The 22,340-nt window shown below is 42.4% G+C and overlaps 2 protein-coding genes across 3 annotated transcripts in view; one reads left to right on the forward strand and one right to left on the reverse strand.

Annotated features, from left to right (window-relative positions):
- Positions 1-3,117, forward strand: part of LOC133025994 (oxysterol-binding protein-related protein 10) — a 50,399-nt gene extending 47,282 nt beyond the window's left edge. For both annotated transcript variants that reach the window (XM_061092800.1, XM_061092801.1), the window contains one exon: positions 1,019-3,117. In XM_061092800.1, coding sequence (XP_060948783.1) covers positions 1,019-1,063 — 45 coding nt within the window. In that variant the 3' untranslated portion in view covers positions 1,064-3,117. The remainder of the gene's footprint in view (positions 1-1,018) is intronic.
- A 2,047-nt stretch (positions 3,118-5,164) lies between these two features.
- The window catches only part of stt3b (STT3 oligosaccharyltransferase complex catalytic subunit B), a 65,171-nt gene continuing 47,995 nt past the window's right edge, over positions 5,165-22,340 (reverse strand). The window contains exons 6-16 of the mRNA XM_061092210.1: positions 21,761-21,859; positions 19,742-19,888; positions 16,495-16,543; positions 15,722-15,876; positions 13,869-14,080; positions 12,424-12,611; positions 11,438-11,609; positions 10,780-10,953; positions 9,868-9,981; positions 7,974-8,180; positions 5,165-7,530 (exon numbers count right to left, since the gene is read on the reverse strand). Coding sequence (XP_060948193.1) covers positions 7,456-7,530; positions 7,974-8,180; positions 9,868-9,981; positions 10,780-10,953; positions 11,438-11,609; positions 12,424-12,611; positions 13,869-14,080; positions 15,722-15,876; positions 16,495-16,543; positions 19,742-19,888; positions 21,761-21,859 — 1,592 coding nt within the window. The 3' untranslated portion in view covers positions 5,165-7,455. The remainder of the gene's footprint in view (positions 7,531-7,973; positions 8,181-9,867; positions 9,982-10,779; positions 10,954-11,437; positions 11,610-12,423; positions 12,612-13,868; positions 14,081-15,721; positions 15,877-16,494; positions 16,544-19,741; positions 19,889-21,760; positions 21,860-22,340) is intronic.

Consider the following 22,340-nt stretch of genomic DNA (forward strand, 5'->3'; position numbering starts at 1 on the left):
AACAGCCTCTTCAGGGGAAAGTGTTTTTTTCTGAAAAATGAGAAGCAGCAAATTCACGTTTAATCCAGATTAACCCCAATAAAATCGCCTGCTCACCAAAACCCTCCAGGATCTAAAGCCACAGAATGTAAACTACTGACTGAAAATCCTGTTAATGTTTCTGAAGAAGACATTTTGACTTTCGGGAAACACAACAGGAAATGTCCATCTCTCAACGTATTATGATGCCACCGCTGTTTACTTTGTGAACTTTAGGATGTATACTGTACTTTGGACAAGGCTAAAACTGTGTGGGGTCAAACTAAAGAAAGAGAAAGAGATAATATTCAGGGAAATCTATTCAGTAGTTTTGAATAATCCAGCTGAGTTACTGAAAGTACTTTTTTTTTTTTTTTTTACATATATGTTCATTAGTTTTCCAACAGGTAATACAACACAAAACAAAAACAAGACAAACATTTGGCTCACACACATATTCAAATCCATACAGGCAGAAGATTCAGGGGTCACGTCCTATACAAGTAAGAAAAAATTAAAAACAGATAAGTAAAATAAAAGTATACAGAAATAAAAGTAAATCGATTAAATGGTAAAACAGAGTGCCTCTTTTGAGGCAGAGCATTCTGAGCTATGATACAAACCCTCTTGTGAGAATGGTGGAAACCTTCAGACCAACATATGACAGAAAGGATTCCCATGTTTTACGAAAGGCATCATCATTGCTGTAATGTTTACATGTCAAATGGTCCAACACAACATATTCAAATACAACCCTTTGCCACTGAGCCTTAGATGGAGCTTTATCTGTGATCCAATTCAAAAGAATACACTTTCTAGCACAAAAAGAGAAGATAAAAGATAAAGTCTTCTTTTAAATTTGTCAGTGATTGACATGTCAGATTTACCAAGTAGCAGGTATAAAGGGTTATTATTACTGTTAATAGACAGAATCTTATTAATTTCCTGCCCTATGGCCTGCCAAAACTATAAGTACTCTTTTTAACGATCTTATTTCCAGGGAGATGGCTGGATCTACAACAACTCACTGTGGAAGTCGACCTGACACCAGAGCAGCTCCTCTGAACAACCGAGACCCTGCCTCCCCAAGCCACCGAGGTCGGAGGTCAGGAGGTCGGACGCAGGGAGCAGCGCCCCCCCCCCATGCAGGCCTCTGGACCTACAGACTCTCAGAGCGACACCACGGAGACACAATCATACAAACAAGCAAGGTGCCAAAGGGATCTCCACTGTTAGACCCGGGACAGGGCGGGGGTCCAGAGCTCTTGGGACTGAAGTACATTTTTATATACAGTTAATAGTATTACTATTCAAAGTAGAGTATTTCTATTTTTCACCTTGCCAAGGCCTTTTTTGCACATGCACAGTTATGACGTTTGCCACTGGTGTTTTATGATCAACCTGTTTCTTCTCAGACATCCTGTGGTTCAGAGCTTTTAGTTTCTCATGCAGCGTTAGTGGATGGACGTTCCCTGTAACACATAATACTGTAGCTGTGTGTAAGTACATATAAAGAGTCGTTTATAAGAAGCACTTTTACCAATAGAAATAAATTTAATATTTTATATATCTGTGGCTTTTACCAATCAGGGTCGTCTCCAAGAGCTTTATGGAAAATAAGACCACCTGATCAGATAGAAACAGAGTGTGTGCTACATTAGATCATGTGTTAAAGTATATTATTATTCCGTACATTACAGTGAGCTACTAGAACGTAAGAGGTCCTGATTGTTTTGTCTGCACTATGAATGTATCTGGACACATTTTAATGGAACGCCACATTTTCCCATCTTGTCCTGGGCACGACTTCACCTCACGCTCTTTGTTTGTATTTCACCCACCGAGTGAGACGCCTCCACTTTCCATTACTACCTCTCTCATTCAGCTTCTCCATTGTAACGTTTTGACTCCAAAAGGAAAAACACAGGTTTGTTAGTGGTGAAGTAGAATAACCTCGACATTAGGAGACAGTTTTCACCCCTTTGTTTGTGAGCAAGACTTCATAAAACCCACAGGAAGGACTCATAAAGGAAATGATTCAATCCCTTTCTGAATCTGTGCCCCTCATAACGGCCCTTGAATAACGAGATTGGCTATCAGGAGAACTTACACTTCCACCAGTCTCCTTAAATTCAATCAAGCTGCACCACATTACACACACAGATGGAAACCAGTCCCATTAACCTGCCTGATTTTATCCCATAAAGAGCCATGAATTGGGAAAAGGGTGAAAATGTTGAAAAACGCCATATGGCACGTTTTTTTAAATGTGGGTAAACCTGCCAAAAGAGGTGATAAACTCCTTTCCCATCGCCAGTTGAGTTTGCCTTTCTGTTTGACCCGTAAACGCCACACAAGCCTGATGTTTGTGGGGTTTTTCACCAGTGGAAGAGGAGATTATGTTAAAGAAAAGATTCCCTGGATTCGCACCAGATTTGAACAGGTTCTCCCCTGACCCACATCTTGTTCTGTAGTTTTTACGTAATCTTGCTCACAATCAAAACAATCAACAAGCAAATGGACGGGTATGAAAACCTCCTTGACCGAGGTGACTGAGCAGCCGCTGTACGTCCAGGTCAACGCTTCCCCTCATGATGAAGGATGGATGAGGGTTTGCAGGAGAGTGGCCATGTTCTTGTATCATGGGGGGGTTTGTTGGAAGGTTGGTTCTGTGAAGGTAACCGACCCGTTGGATAGAAAAGTGTCAGACGACTGTAGAACCAGACTGAAAGACAAACACAAATCCAATGAATCCTGTTGTTCTCCACTGTACGTTTGCTTTTATGGCCTTTTTTCTTTCACTCTTCACTGCTTCTTCCTTCAGTTGTGTTCGTAGTGGTGATATTTTTAGCCAGGTGAATTTACCAGATGCCAGTTTGTAGCCTCGGCCGTGACAGCACACGGTCGATCTCCATCTCACTGCAGGGCAGCGTGACAGCCGTCACCTCTGCTCCTCCCTGCTCTCCGACACTCGCCTTACGTGAAACTGTCGACAAGGAGTTTTCTATATTCCAGAGGATCCGGACTCACCTGAGTAGACAGTGATTGTGGATAAATGAAGGAAATGTCCATTAATAAAGACCTTGTACCTTTTTAAAACTATGTCCTCTCTTTGTGAATGTGCAACTGTGACACGTTGTGCATCTGCTGACTCATCAACAGGGGCGGATCCAGGAGGGGGACCAGGGGGCACTGGCAAAATTATCGTACGTATGTTCGACATATAATTGCCCCCCCTGTGTAAACTGTGGCCCCCGATTTAGACCAATCCTAGATCCGCCACTGGTTGTCAAACACACTTCAACATGGATCATTTTATCCTTAACTGAACAGAGCAGTTTGAATATTTTTGGTTTATACTTAAATTGCACAACTTTATCTATTGTAGTTTTTACTGTGTACTCCTACACTGTGTCACTGCTAATTTTACATATCAGTTTATACATTTCCACCACTACAAATTAGTACGAGTACAACTTGACGGTCGCTAAATATGTTGAAGCTAGAAAGTGGAAGCTAAAAGGTTGATCTGCAATTTACCCAAAGCCAATTAGACCAAGCATTCAGCTACTTTTTGTATTTTAAATTTTAAAAAGTACAGAATTTATTTTTAGTAACTGTACTCTGTAGTTAGTTACAATCTAAACAGGTAGTCATCAATGACTCATACTTTGTATCAAACATGTAACATGTCCGTTATTCTGTTACTTTCCCAACTCTGAAAACGTATAACATTATATAATAAATTCCTCAGTGACAGTAAGATGTAGACAGTAGATGTTGGAGCGATGGATTAAAATTTATCTTTAAAATACTGCAACTACTTTTCAATAAGTTCTCAGAAGAAGCTAAAGCAGTTTTAACAGTTAATTGTCAAGGATCAAACAAATTTGTCATTTCTACCCACAGAATGTAAATATCTTATGTTTTACCTCAAGTACATAATAAATGAAATGTAGTTGTTTTGGACAAATTGACAAATGTTAAATTTTAGACTTTGGCACCTTCCAAGTCCTATTTTGAGGAAAGTGACGTCAGTGCTATTTCAGAAGCTGCTGCTGCCAGCTACATCCAACTTATGTTTTATTCAGGGTTTTGTCGAGCGTGTGGCTTTTCATCCTGTGTGAACAAGTACAACGCTTCACGAGGTTCTACTCTAAAGACCAACACAACCCGACTGATTCACGCACATGCAAAGTGGCTGCACCTGAATCCCAGCAGCATCAGGACCACCAGCAGCTTCTTCCCTGGCACCACTGAGGATTACGTCACTTTCTGCACAAACTGCTGCAGACTCGAGAGCGAACATCTTCATTCAGAGGCCAATGCTGCCATCTAGTGGTTCACTCTGAGAAATGTGACAGCACTTGTCCAATCAACCGACACTTCTGAGATGACAACAATAACAACTGACACAAGTTTTTCATTGAAGTGTATATTTAACGATGACTGAACAGAACAACAATGTAAAAATGTAAACTTTGAAGGTGAGCAGAGAAGCGGGGGGGGGGGGGACTGCATCAAACAGAAGAACGGTGTCGTGGACAGACGGCACTGAGCTACTAAGAAACGAGAGAACTTAGTAGAGGAACTGTTCCACCGTTACTTGTTCTAAAAAGAAAGAAAAAAAACAAACAAACCGGAAGGTAAGAGGGCGACACACTGTACATCACATTAAGGCTTAGTCTCAACTTTCTCTCCTCGCCACAAATGAGAAATCAAAAAAGAGCCTAAAAGCCGGAACACGTGACACAGTTCCAGGCTTCGTGCGATAGGAGGAAACGAAGCGGCGCCGAGGTGAGGGTCTGACGCCTGAACCGCTGGCGTTCAGTTTCCCCAGAAGATCAAAAGCAAAGAGAACAGAGTGATGGAGACAAGTTTTTTTTTAGTTTTTAAGCAGGAGAAAAAAAGAAAGGAGGAACAGGTGAGAGTAATAAAGTCGCTGTTCGATGTGTTAGTCGTTTGATGTGTCACTTGATAATAAAACAAAATAAAAAGGTAGCTGAAGCGTGCACGTACAGAAACTCCTCTTAACCAACATAAAGAACAGTGCAGTGCCCGATCAGAGGTCAAAGGTCACTGCTGATCGGAGCCATGTCCCAACCCCAGTCTGCTCATCTACAGATCCAATGACTTATCCATTAACAGAAGTAAAACAAATATTTATTCAATCATTTTTTAAAGCAAATTATTAACCTACATTTGTTTGAGTTTTTGGACAGAAACAGAAAAAACATTCACAATATTGTCAAACCTGGATTTTGGAAAATGAAATAATTGTGAGTGGCAGCTCTACTGTTTACTAATGTTACAAAGAATGGACCAAATAAAGAATTATTTCTGAAGTATTATCAGAGCAGATTTAAGGGTTAAAAAAAAAACAAAAACAGTTTTAATCTCGTATCTGTTCTAGAGCTGAAACCATGACAGACAGGTAAAGGGCCGTTCCACCATTTTACACATGACACAAAGTGATATCAATTTGAAAAACATAAGAGAAGTTAAGTCAGGAAATCTCGGTCGCTGCAAAAATCCCAGTATTGTTTTTACTGTCAATCATTTGAGTCACGATTTTGGCAAAAAAGTCAAAAGCCAAATGTAGATTTCTGTATTTCCAACTTTTCCAAATGTGAAAATTTTATATTTTTAGGTTTTGTATTATTCGTTTTCCTATTTTTTTTTGTTATTTTTCAACATTTTAAACACAACAAAGTTAATCGAATCATCAAGAAACAAATTGGCAGATTATGAACAACGATCAAAACCCCTCGTTAGAGACGTATTTGAGAACTGCTCTAAATTCTGCAGTGAACTTAAAACTACATCTAGAAAGTTATTTAATTATAAATCATTTTAATCATTAAAGCAACAACAACAAATACTTGTTTCAGCTTCGAACATGTGAGAACTTGCTGCTTTCCTGTTTAATATCAGGATCAACTACCGTAGTTTCTTTTAAAACTTTTCAGGCAAGACGAGAAGTTTCAATGCATCGAACCAGGCTTATTTACTTTTAACTTTACAGACAGAGGAAGTCATTGATTAAGAGTTGGTTCTGATGATTAGCGCCATGTTGGAGAACAGCAGCGGGACGTGAAGGATTCGCCTGTAGTGTGGAATTGGGACACAGCTCTATCCTAAAGTTTCAGACAGTGATGGAAGTTTTTGCCTCTTTTCTTTTTCTGCCGTCTGAACGAACTCCACCTCTTCACAGTTCAGTTTCCAGACAAGCTCTAAAAAAAACTAACGAACGAAACATTAACGAGGGCGACGGTTCCAAATGAACGAGAGGACGATGAGCAGGGATGAGGCACTAGGCTTCGCTCGCTGAACTGCAGAGCTCCCTCCGTCGAATTCATTAGCACTACTTTTTACACACAGTTGCACGCGTCCGTCTTTAAAACCCTAGCAGCAGAAATATACAATCTACGCAATTCATGAAAAACAGGGGGACGGGGACGGGGGGGTGGTGGTGAAGGAACGTTGTAAAAATTCACATTCATTCTTTTCAACAAAATCTCGAGCCCCTCTGTACAAGAATTATTGCATTCACTGTTCTATGTGCTGTCATACAAAAAAAAAATAACAAAAAAACTTCGAAAAGAATCACAGATTGAAATTAAGAGAAACTGCATATTTAAAAATCACCACAATAATCCAATATATTATCATCCTTTTAGACATTTTCTTTACATCACATATTTACACATTCGGCCAATTTTTTTGTCTTAAGAATTAGTTGAAAAATAAAGGTCAGGGAGCCAAGCAGACAGAAAGGAGATGATGAAGATGGAGAAGAAGATGAAGATGATGATGATGATAAAAAGGTTAATATTACAGATGAGCTGTGCCTAGACGGTAACGTTCCTCCATACCGCATACTGTCCTCTGTACACGTGTCAGGAACAAAGTCCTCAGCTTTCACTCCCGCACTTCCTCACTCTCAGCAGGAAGTTCAACATGTGCCTCGGAGCAAGGTCGATGGGTCTTTGGTGCAAATGTTCCTAAGTCTTCTTTTCGTTTCCCCCTTCACCCCCTTCACCCCCAACTGATAAGCAATCGATTAACGTACCACGGAAAAAAATTAACAGACGCCAAAAAAACAAGTAGAGCAGCCCAATACCGTAGCAAACATTCAAGTACAAAAGAAAAAATTAACAGCAGAAAGAAAACAAAAACAGGAGGGAGGAGAGAAAGAAAACAAAACAAACAAAAAAAAGCAAGACAGCAGTCCTCGGGAAAAAACGGACAATAGTTCTGGTGCTAGCCAGACGTTTACACTTCAACTTCCTCAACACACAGGGACGCCCTAATGAGAAGCTCTTGAGACCAAGTGCCACAGAAACGGCCCCCCGTGTTCTTCTTCATTGGTTGTTAGAGGTTTCTTCGCATTTGTTTGTTTGTTTGTTTTCCTAGAAGAGTTCGTCATCGTGGTCATTATTTTTTCTGCAGCTTCTTGCCTTTCCTCAGGGAGAGCTTGTTCTTGATGTGTCCTCGCTTCCTCTTGGCCGTCTGGTCGGAGACAGAAGAGGAAATATATATATATCGAGAAAATATCTCAACAAAATATTCTGGAACCAAAACAGCTTTGATACAGAATCCAGGCGAAATCACTGCACATGAATCACTGGGTTTCAAACTGAACCCTTTTCCTTCAACCTTATGATTCGTATGAACGATTATTACTGGTTTCAAAAAACACGAAGCAACTTTTTAACATTAAAACAGAAGCTTCACTGTGAGTTAGATGCTTCACAGGGATCATGAGTAATATCCTCTGTTCAGTTGTGTGGGACGACGCAGTGTTTTCTCTAAATGAAATGTTCTTTGACCAATAACATCACAATGTTCTAGTTTTAATTAAAAAAAAAGGAATAATTCTGTTAAAGCTGGGAGACAGAATGAACCACCCACACGCTGTGAGGAGACATGAATCACAGAAATGTCCCCGGTACCTTTTTGGACGTGTACTTCTGTTTGGGCACGACGCTGCGGAGCTTGTGGTCCAGCGGCTCTCGGTTGTCCAGGTTCTTCACCTTGTAGATTCTGACCAGCCAGTGCTCCGAGGTGAACGCCTCCTCCAGGTGCTTGAAGCTGATGTCCTTGTTGCCGATCTCGGCGTTACGCGTCCGGTCGAAGCCGGGTGGCGTCCGGAAGTCCAGCTGGGAAACGGAGAAGGTTGAAATATGAAGTTAGACTTAGATCTTTTTAAAAAGAAACATTAAAAAGACATGAATGCGAGTTGATACCTGAGTCACGATCACGCTGACTTGAGGTCATGATTAATTAAATGACTCTTACTTGAAACCGGACGAGCAGCGGAACGGATTTATGGATTTACCAATTAAAAAGAATTCATTCCTTTTGAACTGCAATGATAAGTCAAAGGAATGCCCGAGTCTGACAAAAGAAAATTACTCTTCATCATAAACTAATCTTGCTTGTGTCATTTACAGCAAATTGAAAACAAAATGATCTTTTTTCAGTCGCGTAGAACAGGAGATGAAAATATCTTTTGAGCTTCAGATCAATGTAGAGATAAATTGAAACAGCAGGCGAGAAAATAATCCAAGTCTTAAAAATCTAAGACTTCTTAATACCTTATAAAGCTTTTCACTGAGGAATATGAAGCGTTTAAAGACTTTAATAGCCGCAGATGCACAGTAATGGCTTTAAATTCCAGGAAATACCACTTTTTACTGAGAGTTAGACGAGAAGTTCACTGGGAGATGAAAAACCTTGCTTTAAAAAAAAAAAAAAACAGGTTTAAAAGAGAAATAAACAGTTTTATAGAACATTTACGCAACACTTGGTATGATCCACTTTCTCCCACTCGTTCCTAATATTCTGCTCGTTCCTCCTCCCGTCTCCTCCTCTAATCTCACCCTCTTCCCCCTGGTTCTATCTACAGTATTTCCTGTGCGTGTTCAAGCTGCTTCAGAGGACACAGACTATGAAATGTTAGTTTATTATTAGCCACCGAGGTTTATTCTCTTGACACAGATATTAATGGTTTTCACACTCTCTATTTAAATGCATAGAGAAAGAGATAGATGGGCCGGGTTTCTGGGAGCGAGCGAGCATCGATTCTATTCATTATAAACTCTCTACTCTGGACTATATTATACATTTTCTCTATTATTTGCTATTCTCCACTTGCCTCTAAACAGCTTCCTCAACCGTCCTCTACCCACCACTCTTCTTATTGTCCTCAAAGCCTTTATTTCCCCTCGTCACACCCTGTTTCCATGAAGCTAATCTACTCCCCTGATGCTAACTCTCTTTCCTTCCTCGATGGACTCACTCCTTCCTATCCTCGGTCTCTCTGCACTGAATCGTGGCTGTGAGCTGCACAGAGCGTTGCCTGTCTGTCTGCAGATGGCGGCTGCATTGATTCTCCCATCTCAGCCGAGCCGCTGGCCGGGCCACATCTATAGGGGGGGGGGGGGGAGCAAGCACCTGGCAGGAAGGATCCCTCTTATCTCTGCGCTCCTACCTGCCAGAAGTAGCCGTGGCACATTTCAAAGCTTCTGCCAATCCTTCATATTCCTCCTGCATCCCTTTCTTTCCTCCAACTCGCCACTGTCTGATCCTCAGGAAATCCCAGAGGCATCTCCTTAAATCCTGCTCTGCTCCCCTGTCAGCCACCTCGGCTTTTAAGTAGCAGGAGGTTTGACACCTCGGCTGCTCGTTCCTCTCTGATCCCAGCACAGACCTGGGACGTATTGTTTGTACCTATGAAGTGGATCAAAAGTCTCGACCCTGAAGTCAGTGGAGAGTTTCTCTGAAGCTCTGACTTTACCCCAAGGATCAAACACATGGTTTCAGTGATGAGTCTGTGTTCCTCACCTGCATCTCACCGAACCGATAGTAGGACATCTTGTACATGAGGCAGTTGAGTAGAGTTGGGGATCCGGCCTTGTCCACCCTGAACTCACCCTGTGGGGTGAAGTAGTCGCTCTCCTGAAGAAGATGAGGAGGGAGAGTGAGGTCCAGAGAATGATTTGATGATGGTATGGGTTAGGGTGGGGGGGGGGGAGTTATTACACAAGCTGCTTTCAGACATGCACTGAAGTCTGGACATTTTCTCCACAGGGGCTGAGTGACAGATACAGAATGTCCAAGTCGGCTACCCGGGACATTTTCTCAGATATTTCCTGTCATACCCCAAAAGGAAAATGTCTGACTGAGCCCATAAGAGAATAAAACAGTAAAATGTCTGGGAAATGTACAGTGAGTGAGTCGTGCACCCCCCCCCCCCGCCGTATGAACAATCTCCTGCTGCGTTCTTCATGTGTGAAAGAAGATGTTAGATGTTTGGACACAAGAGGTCATGTCTGAAAGCAGCTACTAAACAATGTTCACGTACACATAAATATGAAAATTGTGATTGCTTCACAACAGTATGTACAGTAGATCTCTGCCACAACTACTGACTGCGTTCTTCCAACAGTCCATATGTGTGTGTGTGTGTGTGTGTGTGTGTAGTTGAAGGAATAGTTGATTTGTGAACTTTTAAAAGATGCTAGTGTGTGCTTTTTAAACTTTGGATTAGAAGGACGTCGATTGCAGAGGAGGATGTTGCACAGGTAACTCCAAGTCAATGATAACATATAATGAATACACCAGAACTGGAAAAAACATGTGTAAACATCAGTCTGGCCCCGAAGCAACATGTGAAGCCTGAAGAATATTGATTTCACTGAGTGTTTACCACATGATTTCCTGCAGAACAGCTGCAGTGACACGCCTCTCACTTACCCTGATGTCCTTCGGGTGCTCGCCCTCCGCTATCCTCACCATCCACAGGAACTTGTTTATGTCGTCGCCGGAGTAACCGATCACTCCTCCGAAGATGATCAGCACGTAGTCCACATCGAGCGACCTCATGATCTTATAGGCTGCGGTCTCATTGGATGACATGGCTTTCCCCACCTACACACAAAAAAAACAAGTCATGCTTCCATAGGGGTTTCCTCCACTTCACCAAACAGTGCTTTAAATGCAGCAGAAGTATAAAAAAAAAAAAAAAACAGGAATCATTAAACAGAGATCCATCATAGACGCTGAGGAGATGACAGATGAAAGAGAAGAGAGAATAAAGCTGGAGGGCTTTCACAGATTTAACGAAGAGACAAATCATTCCTCCACATTTGGCAGCTGAGTGAGGAATAAAAATCAAAACTGCAGAACCTGACAGCAATTCACTGATTTCCCCCTACAGTGTAAATTCAAGAGGAAAAAGTTTAAACAAACAAGATTATCTGGCTTGTTGGCAAGAGCACTTTCATACATTGGAGTAATTACATAAAAATAAAAAATCAGTGAAGGGCCTGAATCAGGAGAGAGAAACAGGAAGCGAGCGTAGAGATGAGGGAGAGAGAGAGAGAGAGTATGATACAAACTGAACATGGCTCACCAGGGCTATATGACTGTTGTTCCACGTGTTATTATCTACTAGCGTGGTCCGGTTGGCCATTCCCGCTATCTGGTAACCGTAGTCCCACCAGGACATGACCCGCGCGTGCTCGTCCGTGTTCTGTCTCAGCCAGTAGTACGCCTCCCTGAAGTCGTCCAGGATGTTGCGAGACCTAACAAGGCAGAAAACATGGTTGACAGGTAACAGTGTTGACAGGCATCCGCTGCGGAGGCTATGAATATTTCAGCTTTTAATAAACAAGGGCAGCAACTGTCGGAAATAGCGCATCCATGCATAGTAATATTAATAAAAAACCTCACACTTTTAAACCCTCGTGTCCTTAATGCACCTCGAGCGGCAGCAGCGAGATATGAAGCCAGACAACCAATTAACAGTAGGTATGGTAATCGCACCGCATCTGTGTGTGTGTGTGTGTCTGTGACTGTGTGTGTATAAGAAAGAGCAGCGCAACAGTGATGCTGCACCCACTGGCGCAGTTAAACTCCAACTGCCACTGTATCGCTGTGTAAAATTGAGTCTAGCATTTAGTCTTGGCTTTCAATATTTCCCCCTAATGCTTAAAGAGAATAATTACGCCTGTAAAGGAGCTGAGAGAGAATAATAGATCAGCTTTCAGTAAATTCAACGATGGTCCGCAGACGTTCTCTTCCCTGTGACCTAGAAACACTAAGTTAAGCAATCATCTTGAAGCTTATAGGTGCACTTACCAATATTTCCACAAAACCTCTTACTATGAAATATACATGAACTCCCTCTCTATTCTGCTGCACTGTGTTTCTGCACGAAAACACACACACACACAGACACACAAACGGGCTAATTTGCACACGAGGTGGAGCACTCCATCCGCATGCATTATGACCCATTACTCTGGGCTCTGCTCCACTCTTTGCAGTTATCTAAAAATCCATTAACACGTTACAATGCAAGGGTGTGTGTGTGTGTGTGTGTGTGTGTGTCTGTACCCGTCGTGGTTATAGGAGGCGAGCACCACGCTGGGGCTGGAGTAGGCGTTGCTGGTGACCCAGGTGCAGTGGACGGCGAACATCATCAGCAGCATCAGCATCAACATGGTCACGATGGATTTAATGTTTGGACCCAGACCCTCCTCTGCTTTCTCCTGCTCTGACACATGTTTGCGCACCTTTCCGGCCTGCAGGGGGAGACAAACACTCTTGTGAAGGAGGGAAAAGCCTGACACATTCCAGAAATATGAATTAATGCCTGTCATAAATTATTGAATGAAGTAATTGTATCCTAGCGCATCCTCAAGCTTTGTATCTGAAGACCCATCAGTGGGGATTAGGAAATGAACCCTGTGATTATTTAATATTTTACAGCTACTGCAGAGACAACGTTGTTGAGGAGATGATTTGCAAAATATGAACGTGATTCTTTAATTTTCTCCTCCAACTACTTTCACTGACACAACAGCATCTGAATTGTCAAAAAATGAGAGAAACAACCAAACGCTGAGATCACTTGTGTTGGACTGAATAACAAACATAACTCATTACATTAACATAGAAGTTACTGGGCTTCAAGAAACTTGATACGTTTTCAATGTGAACTTCAAAATCAAATATTTTTTCAGATGTTCCATTTTTACAGAACATCCAGTGAGCCTCTAAAATATGTATTTTGCTTGATAAGAAAAACACTTGCGGAGATCACAGCTGACCTGCTATGTCTTGCTGTGCTTTGTATTTATTGTGTTTCTTTCATCTTGGAGAAAATAAGTTTCTTATCTGCAGAGCTGTTCTGTTTATAAGCCCAGTTTGTTTCTATCCGATTGGCACGTCTCCCTTTTACTTATCAGTTTATTTAAAATGCGCAGGCAGCATTTACTTAAAAAAAGACTTCAAGTATATCCAAAGTGCATCACTGCCCATTTTTCTGCCAGTGCAGGGCAGGGAGGATGTGTAACAACCAGACTCAGCATAAACACATCACAATTATACCGAAGTCTTCATGTTCAAAAACTGAACATGTCCTTTTCACGGACAACTCACGCAGCTTTGGATGAAAGGTGTGAAATTATGCAATTATGACACAAACTGGAACAGAGGGAAAACACACAGCTCTACTGTGATTACACCAATCAGCTCAAAATTGACCAAAGGGAAACGGCTAAAATCGTGGCAGCGGATTCACAGTTGAATCACAAAGTGGTGGGGAGGCGAGGAGAGGAGCTGACCAATCCGAATCCCAGTATGTGCTATAAAAGTGTTTAACAACAGTAACTGGGAGAAACCTCCAGCTGCTGCTGTTTTATGATACTTTTTTAATCATCTTGTTTTTCTAGCTTTCGAATTGGCAGGTAAAAATCTAAGCACCCTGACAATGTGACCTGAAAATGTGATTTCAATAAATTATACCACTGTAGACTTATGCATTATTCTGCCTGTACCTTGTCATAGAGATTCCCAGAATTCCTCTTGTCGTCTTCGTCGCTGCTGTCTTCGAGGGGGGGCTTCTCCCTCTTTGTGTCGTCTCCCATGTAATGCTCGAAGACGCTGGAGAACGCCACCGCCGACAGCATGCACACCACCGGGGTCAGGGTCAGCATCAGACGCACCATCACGCCGGCGAAATACACGGCGCTGATGGCGTACAGGGCCACTGGAGCGGAGAAGGAGGAAGATAATGAGAGAGAGAGAAAATAAAACAGACAGGTCAGAAAAGGGGAAGGATGGTGCGAGGGTGGAGGAGAGACAGGAAGCGAGGCAGAGAGTGTAAAAGAGAGATAAAGACATGAAAAGGAGAAATTTAGTTGTTGAAGTAACGCTGCATAATCAGTCTGTGTTAGCCGTGTTCCAAACTCTCCACGGAGACAGAGCTGGTCTCTCTCTCTCCGTCCTTGAGAGGCGTCGACCCGGCTCAACAGGTGCACGGCTAATCGATAGCTGTAATTGGCTGATTAGGTCTGAGGGAGAAACAAGCTGCTGAAGGAGTTTCTAACGCTCGGAGCTTCTCTGCCCTTGATCCGTCGTGCGGCTGCTAAGTTGTTTTCTCGTGCAGTTTAAATAATAAGAGCTCGTCACGCAGGAGACAGAGAAGAAAGAGGTGCAGGTGGGAATCTGTTCTGATCTGGACATGTTTTATGCTTAGAGACTGTTTATGGAGATGGATGACATCAAATGCCCCCTGATGGATTCCTTAATCTTAGGCAGTTCTTATCACACTCGTGTATGCGTTTGTTACTACAAGTTTGTTTTTCATTTGATAAAATAAATACGAGTGCGTTTATGAGCACGACCACAATGACATTGTCAACGCAAGATGGGAGCATTGATATTGGGGATATTTGGGCTTCATTTCTGGACAGTGGGCGGAAGTGGAGACAGTCTGTGGTTTATACACTGTTTACAAATCATGCACGTTCATCACGGTTTAGTGTTAATAAAGCAGATAAACGACAGTTATAGCAGAACAATTAGTGAGTAATGAACTGTTCTTGTTAAACAGAAATGATGAATAACACAATAGAGTTGTGATGCAGGAGGAGCTGTTTGAGGATCACATTCAGAAAGTCAGGTGGCTGACAGCTGGAGGCACATGAACCATGAATCAGCAGAAAAAATGTCAAGGTAGTTGAGGAAGGAACTTCTCAACCACCTCTCCTTTGATAAAACTCTAAAAGCAGAAACCTTTTGTTCATAAAAAACACTTGAGAATTTCACATCAGAAAAAAAACAAGCTTCCTTCCTCAACAAAAATTATTTTTCTCTCTTGGATGAATTCAAAAACTGAACTGAAACTTTTTCCCAACTGTAACGTCCGATTCCGGTTTCTGTTCCAACTGCAGCTGAGGCTCATGGTAAATGGACTGTATTTAATGGACTGTAGTTATGTAGCACTTTTCTAGTCCCATCGACCACGCAAAGCGCTTTCCAATACAAGTCATCCATTTAAACACATTCATACTTCTATGTACAGCATTTATTCTCCCACACACACACTCATACACGCTCAATTTTGGGTTCAGCGTCTTGCCCAAGGGCACTTATGCATCTACACTGAAGAAGCCAGAGATCGAAATTCTTCTGAGTACACACCAAGCTGCAGGTCATCCTCTACTGAGCACAACTATCTGCACAAAATTGCATGGCAGTACCTCCAACAGTTGTTGAAATATAAAATAATTCTGGTACAAGCAGCTCTTTGCACCTTAGAACTCTGTGCCACAGGGAAAAATTAAGGTTTTGAAGCTTGGGGGTAAAATAAATATAGACCTGGGAAATTAGATTAAAATGTTCTTACCAAACACTCGTTCGTCATTGATGTTCTTGATGCAGAACCAGAGGCCTGCTGGGAAGGTGCACACCAGGATGTGAAGGTCAAAGAAGAAGGAGACCCACGTCGTCGGCTGGTGCTCCGACACAGACGCTATGATGGGGATGTGGATCTTGGCATAGCTGGAGAAACGAGGGAGAGAGAGAGAGAGAGGGGGTGAGGAGGTGGAGAGACAGACAGATGCAATTCATGTTGGGTTGAGCGCATTGGGAGTGTCGAGACAAATTATACAGTTGATCCTCCCGATTAACTCCAGAATTATGAGCAGCAAAAAAGATAATTCCGCTCCCCTAGCATGCTTCTGGTAAAGTCATTCAGCTCTGCTGATGAGTAAGGTTCTTTTATTCTTCCCTCTTTATTCATTATGTGCTTTTACACAGCAGTTTCTATACAATTCTACATTTTTCTCTCTTAAGTGTTTTGTGATTACAGCTGGGAAAGAAAACACAAAGCACATTAACAAATTAGTATGAGTCTCCAAAGGAAAGAAGAGAAAAAAACAAAAACACATTCTAATCTGCTGGAGTCAGCAAACGTCAGAAGAATTGATGATGTGCGGATACACCACACATGTTGCAGTGCGTTCTACTGAGCACCGCACAGCACAGAGCCGTGTTGTGCTGTCCTTGCATGTGGGTTTGTGCAGACGGGGTTTAGAGACGTCTTGGAAAACAAACGCATGCATTCGATTGAACAAGTGCTCCGTCGATAGTGAGAGCGTGAAGGTCAGCGCAGCTTACCCCGTGTCCCAGAGAGAGTAGAAACGACCGCTCCAAGGAGCAATGTAACCTAGAGAAGGAAAACACACAATCAGAAAAGCAAAAATGTTAAATTCTCCACTTAAAAGCTTTCAACTTGAGCTCCGGTAAACAAGAGCTGTTGATAGATGTGCAGGAAGTTTGTTTAACTGAGTGAAGTAAAGAGACAAGTGAGCTAAAGGTCAGTTACATAAACATGTATTAAAATACTTCATTTTGTTTGTTACAACAAAGTTTAATTGTTGTTATACGGCAAATTCAACCCAACTGTGCAGCTTTGAATGAATAAAACACTATTTGACCTAAAGAGCAGAAAGAATGTGAGGCGGAAATTGCCTGAGGATAACACAACAGATATCTACAGTAAAGTCTTACTGTTTACTGCTGGAAACTAAACTGGAATATAAACTTTATATCTACTTATCTAAAGCACCAGAGCTTTCTGAGGAAGTAAAGGCATTCATCATGTTAAAGAAAACATTCAGTGAGATTCAGTGAATGTAAACTTTTGTTTCGTTAGAAGACGGCTTTAACAATTAACTTAAATGACCACCCTGCTTTGTCTATGAACCGTTTCAGACCCACCCGGTAAAATGAATGCCAGAAGCTAATCTGCTTCATCAGGCCTGTGTGGATGTGGTTTGATCCAATGACAGAACTGGCACACACACAAAAAACCCCTTCATCTACCATCACATTAGAACTGAAATGATGCAAATTGATTGGCGTGCGCACACATTCTTTATAGTAAGAACTTGACGGAGAAAATCGGTTTCCAGAACATTCATGTGTTCAGTGACTAAGCTGTGAGACGCTGGAATGTGCCAACCGGGTTCAAAACCAAGGCAGCACTCAGAAGAGGCTCCGTCAGCGATGGAGATGTATTCTATTGATGGTTCTTAATTACTGCGATTGACTTGTTTGTAAGTGTAACTAAAACCGTTTAAGCTTCAATGAGAGCGCACAGTGCATTTATGTGCACATACACATGTCTTCCTTTGGTTTGGCTTTGATCTGGAATACATTTTAGCTGTGAACTGTTGCCTTGAGGCTCACAAACACAAACAACACAACAGCCTTGGCCCCTTATTTCAAAATTCCTCCACCAAATAGAACTGTATCATGTCCATTGATAGTTTTAAAGGAGATTGTGAATATTACATTTAATCCCGATGACTTCATAGTGAACAGAGTAAGAAAATAGAGCACTAAAGTTATTCACAGAGCACTGAACCAATGCAGGGGCGAGAAAATGAAGTTTCAAAGCAGCAGACGCGTGATAGATATTTCTCAAGAGGTGATTTAACGGAGGACACTGATTCAACCAATCAATACTTGGCTCCGTGTTCACAATACAGAGGAAACCAACCCGCCATTTTCATCTTTGTGAGATGAAAACGTCTGACAGACGGACGAGGGCAGGACATGCAGAGCTTTGCTGCAAAACTGGCTCATCACCAAGCATCGACTGCCCCCCCCCGCTCCGTTCAGATGGCTGACAGATAGCAACGTTTTCAGGCCGGCCAGTCGAAGCCAGTATCCCCAACAGACCAGACGTCCGCATCAGACAGGAGCGGCCAGTCACTTCTGAAACAGGCGGGCGACCAATCTGAGGACAGCGACATCACTGCAGATGTAATGTGCCACCATTCCTTCTACTGTGTGGCTGCAGAGCAAACTGGATTGACATGAAGTCCGATTATGGTTTTTGGGCGAGTAAATAATCTGCTACCTAGATCACAGCGAGAAAACCAATATGTGATGTCAGGTAAGAACAGTCACATACTTTATTAAGGCTCATTACACACAGCAGGAACACTCCCTAAGGGGATAAGTGAGTGTTCTTTCTACACAATAAACTCTATTAGGTTTCTTGGGTCCAGTCTGAGCTAATACACCACTAGATAAGAGAAGTAAAGCCAGTGAGCTGCTGCGGAGAGGCATTTAGAAATAGTTTCTGTTGGGGAACTTGTGCACTAAACTCTCTGTCTCTCGGTGCTTTTATAATAAGATTGAACGCCGTGTATATCTTGTAAGTAGTTCAAGATGCGGCATTTGTCATCCAGGATCTAAACACTTCAGCAGACATACAATTAATAAATAGCAAGGAGGCAACACTGTGCCTGAAACCTCCAGCAGCCCCCCTACTGTGACCCCAAACCCAGATAGAGCTGAAATAAAAGGCAGAGCTGGGGGGGGGGCGGGAATGGAGGGAAACATTACCCGGGACAAAGATCAAGCAGCTGGCTGTGCACATCAGGGTTCAACGAGGCCAGTCAAAAAGCAAAACTACACAAGTTCAAAAAAAGTCACTGGATAACTGAGCACGATCCTCCACCAATGTTCAACGCTTCAGTTTAGATTTGTTTATTATTTGCCTTCTGGGCAATTTTCTGATAATCCATGCGCCGCCTAGCAGCCCACTATAGCAGGGGACTGGAGGTCAGGGCATGATGGGATAGTGCATTATCCACATGGAAACACTCAAATAAAATAAAATATGAAAAATGGCTAAAATCCCAGATCTGGATCCCTGTCAAAATTCAAGTTAACTGATCCCTGAACAAAAGGCCATTTGCTCACCAGCCCTCAGAGGACATTTCCACTTTTGGCGTTTATCTGGTTCATAGCACCATATGTAAATTGGACAAATTCTAGAGTTCTAGGAATGTTACAGACAGACTGCGACTATTTTCAAGATCATGAAGTGATGACTACACATTTCTTGCTTTGTCTGATCAACTGTTTAAAACCATAGACCAAAAAATTGAAAATAAATACAAAAATCTTCTGTTTTTATAGCATCAAACAACCAATTAAACCCCAAATTCACACTTGAACCTCAAATGACGGAAACCATCTTTGAGAAAAATGTATTTGACCTTTATTGCGACTCCTTCCATTAACAAGGAGATGGGATTCGTGACCTATACTGCAGCCAGCCACCAGGTGGAGATTAACATGCTTTGGCTTGACTTTTAGGAGCCATCTTGTCGTCCATCTTAAATAAACTCTGTGCTTTAAAAGACATTTAATTTACCTCGAAACATAACAGAAAAGAAAACAACCAAATGTGAGTTAATGTTTAGAATTTTCACCTAATAATTGACTGAAATAAGTCATTGAATACAATTTAAATGGATTTTCAGACTTCAAAAGATACAGATTGAGACACAATTCACTAAATTAAATGGCAAACTGTGCCTACATGTGAGCAGGACATACAGACCTGTGTACGTGAGATAGATCACAGTGAGGAAGACCACACCGGCAGCCAGAGAGACTCCGAGGAAGAACAGCGTCTGGAACTCCTGTCTGGTAAGCCTGTCCTTCAGGTACTGCAGGAAGGCATAGGCTTGCAGAAGTGCGAACACACCTGAGAGGAAAAGCCACAGTGAGGAGAAAAAGAATGAGCAGACATAAAAAAGAGAATCTCACACTGAATCTCTGACAAGGGCCTGATTCATCCTGCCTCCTGCAGGGAACAAACTGGGTTTAGGTGGTGGAGAAGTGCCACTGTCAATTCGGCAGAATCCCAGACGAAGCAAATCGCAATATCCCCTTTGGCTGCTCATCCAGATGTGAAAGACAAATACCGGGAGGACAATGCATTTCAAAAGCAAGAAACAGATCTGTGTAAATAAGCCGTTCTCTTTCCCTCGCCTTGTCTTATTTCCGCAGCTCCCTCTGTCACGCTTCTTCCCCCCCCCCCAGTTTCTCTGTTCTGTCGTGTTTTCTCCAGTGAGTCTTATTTTGTTTGTCTGGTGAATTCAATATAAAAAAATTGAGAAGAGGCCTGGTTCCCTACCCCCCCCCGTGTTTCGTCACCTCCCATCCTTTAACAAACCTTCTGTGAAATAGCCTTACTCCTCCTCTGGCCCACAACAACCCCGAGCAGGTCTCACCCACGTCTAAGGTGACGCTCCTGAACGTCTCCTGGAGAGCCGCCGGGGGGGCTCACACTCGTCACTCTCCGCCCTCCTGCCTCGGAGGATGATATCACAGCGTTACCGACAGGTCTGCGGCTCTGTCACTCTCTTCCCGTCCCCCACTGAGCTCCCTGAATGCTACCACCAGATGTTCTGAGCAGCTGTTCCCCCGGTGACATGAAAAAAACACACACTTGCTCTTTGAGCGATACGCAGAGATGATTTTTGGTGGTGCATTCTTCAAAGCCTCGCAGGATGTTGTTTGTGCAGCCGACACCGAGGAAAACAGGGACACTTCAACATACGCGTGCTGCGGTGTAAAGAGAATTCTCAAAAAAAGGTGTCAACGGCGGCTCCCTCCCAATCTGGATGTATACAAACACGAGGTCTGTGCACGGAAATGCACACATCCATGCTGTCAGGCAGCAGATGGGCCGTCTCTGGAGAGGCGAAGATGAAGATTTAATCAGGTACCAACACGCCAAAACTAAAAAGTACTTTATGCTAAATGTATTTGCGTGACACGCAAAGCTGCTTACTTATTCCTACTTGGTTAATGTATTCCAGGCAGGTACTGTTGTGTTCTTCTACAGACAAAGCATGACTAACGCAATCAGAGCAAACGGGTTGTAGTCCCACTGCAGCCAACTAATCTCAAGTGTGTATCCACGCTGCTGTAAGGTGCTTGGGATAACAAGCAAGTGGCTTATGGAAAGTCACACCTTTAATACATGAACTGCTGCAGTCAGCCTGAACCGTCTCCCCGGAGCTTTGTGTTACACATTTGTTAGTGTTTCCTGTTTTTGAGTCAGTCGTACTTTTGTAACAAGCTCTACACACAACACTGTCCAATTTCAGCAATTAAATTGATATGACTGAAGCTGCTTATTAAGACATTTAAAATGCAACATTAGCTTTATTCATCATATATTACATACTTATGGCATCGTGTTGGACCACTTCATGATATGTTTTTATTAGTTAGGGTTAATTAAGCATTTTCTAAATTTGTGAAATGTTAAGAATATGTAGATAAGGGCTTCAAAGTAAGTCCACTGGGTTTTCTGCCTGCCTCTATTATTACTAGTCATTCTCCATGCATTATTTAACCTGTGCTAAATAAGAGTTAATATGCAGTTTGTATGATTTGTATATACGCAGTTTGGTGCTTGGCAGGAGGCGTGCAGCGAGAAACCAGGTTGATGAGAGTGAACCAAAACAGTAAAGTTTGCCATAAAACCAAACTAATGAGTTGAAAGACACTAAAACACTCGGCAGAGCTGAGGGAAACTGCTGAGTTAAGTTATAGTTTCACTTACCGGCAGCAGCCATGTGCTCGCTGGTCCTGATTGGTTGGAAGCCGACGAAAGGGATCTGCATCGACAGTACGAGACCCACAATGTAGAACGTGCTGTACGCTGTGAAGAGAAAGGACAAACCAGAGCAGATAAATCATTTAATCAAACTGAGCGAACCACTGAAAATCCTCTCCACCACTCAAGTTCTGGTTCCACTGAGGGAATAAATCGACCTCAAACCTGGTGTTTAAAGTCGACTGATTTTCACTGTGGCACCTCACAGGGAGTAAATACAAAATACCTAATTCAATGACATTTAATGAGAATGAGAGTTGGCTTGGCACAGTGTGGCGGTGAAATCTGGAGTGACACGGCACTGAGAACATTTTGAACTCCATCCTTCGTATCTGGGGTGAAACCGATTCTCAGATGCAGCAGCTAAATTAAGATCTCATTCTTCCTGAAGAGTATGCCTTGATTTTGATTCAGTTGTGACCGCCCTCAGCGATCGCTTCCTCACATCTGCTTTTCTCTCAAGACGAGCGGGTGAATAGTGAGGTAACATCGACTCTGAGGCATTTTTTATTAAACCAGGATTTTC

The sequence above is a fragment of the Limanda limanda genome, chromosome 19 (genome assembly GCF_963576545.1).
Source record: "Limanda limanda chromosome 19, fLimLim1.1, whole genome shotgun sequence".
Lineage (NCBI taxonomy): Eukaryota > Metazoa > Chordata > Actinopteri > Pleuronectiformes > Pleuronectidae > Limanda > Limanda limanda.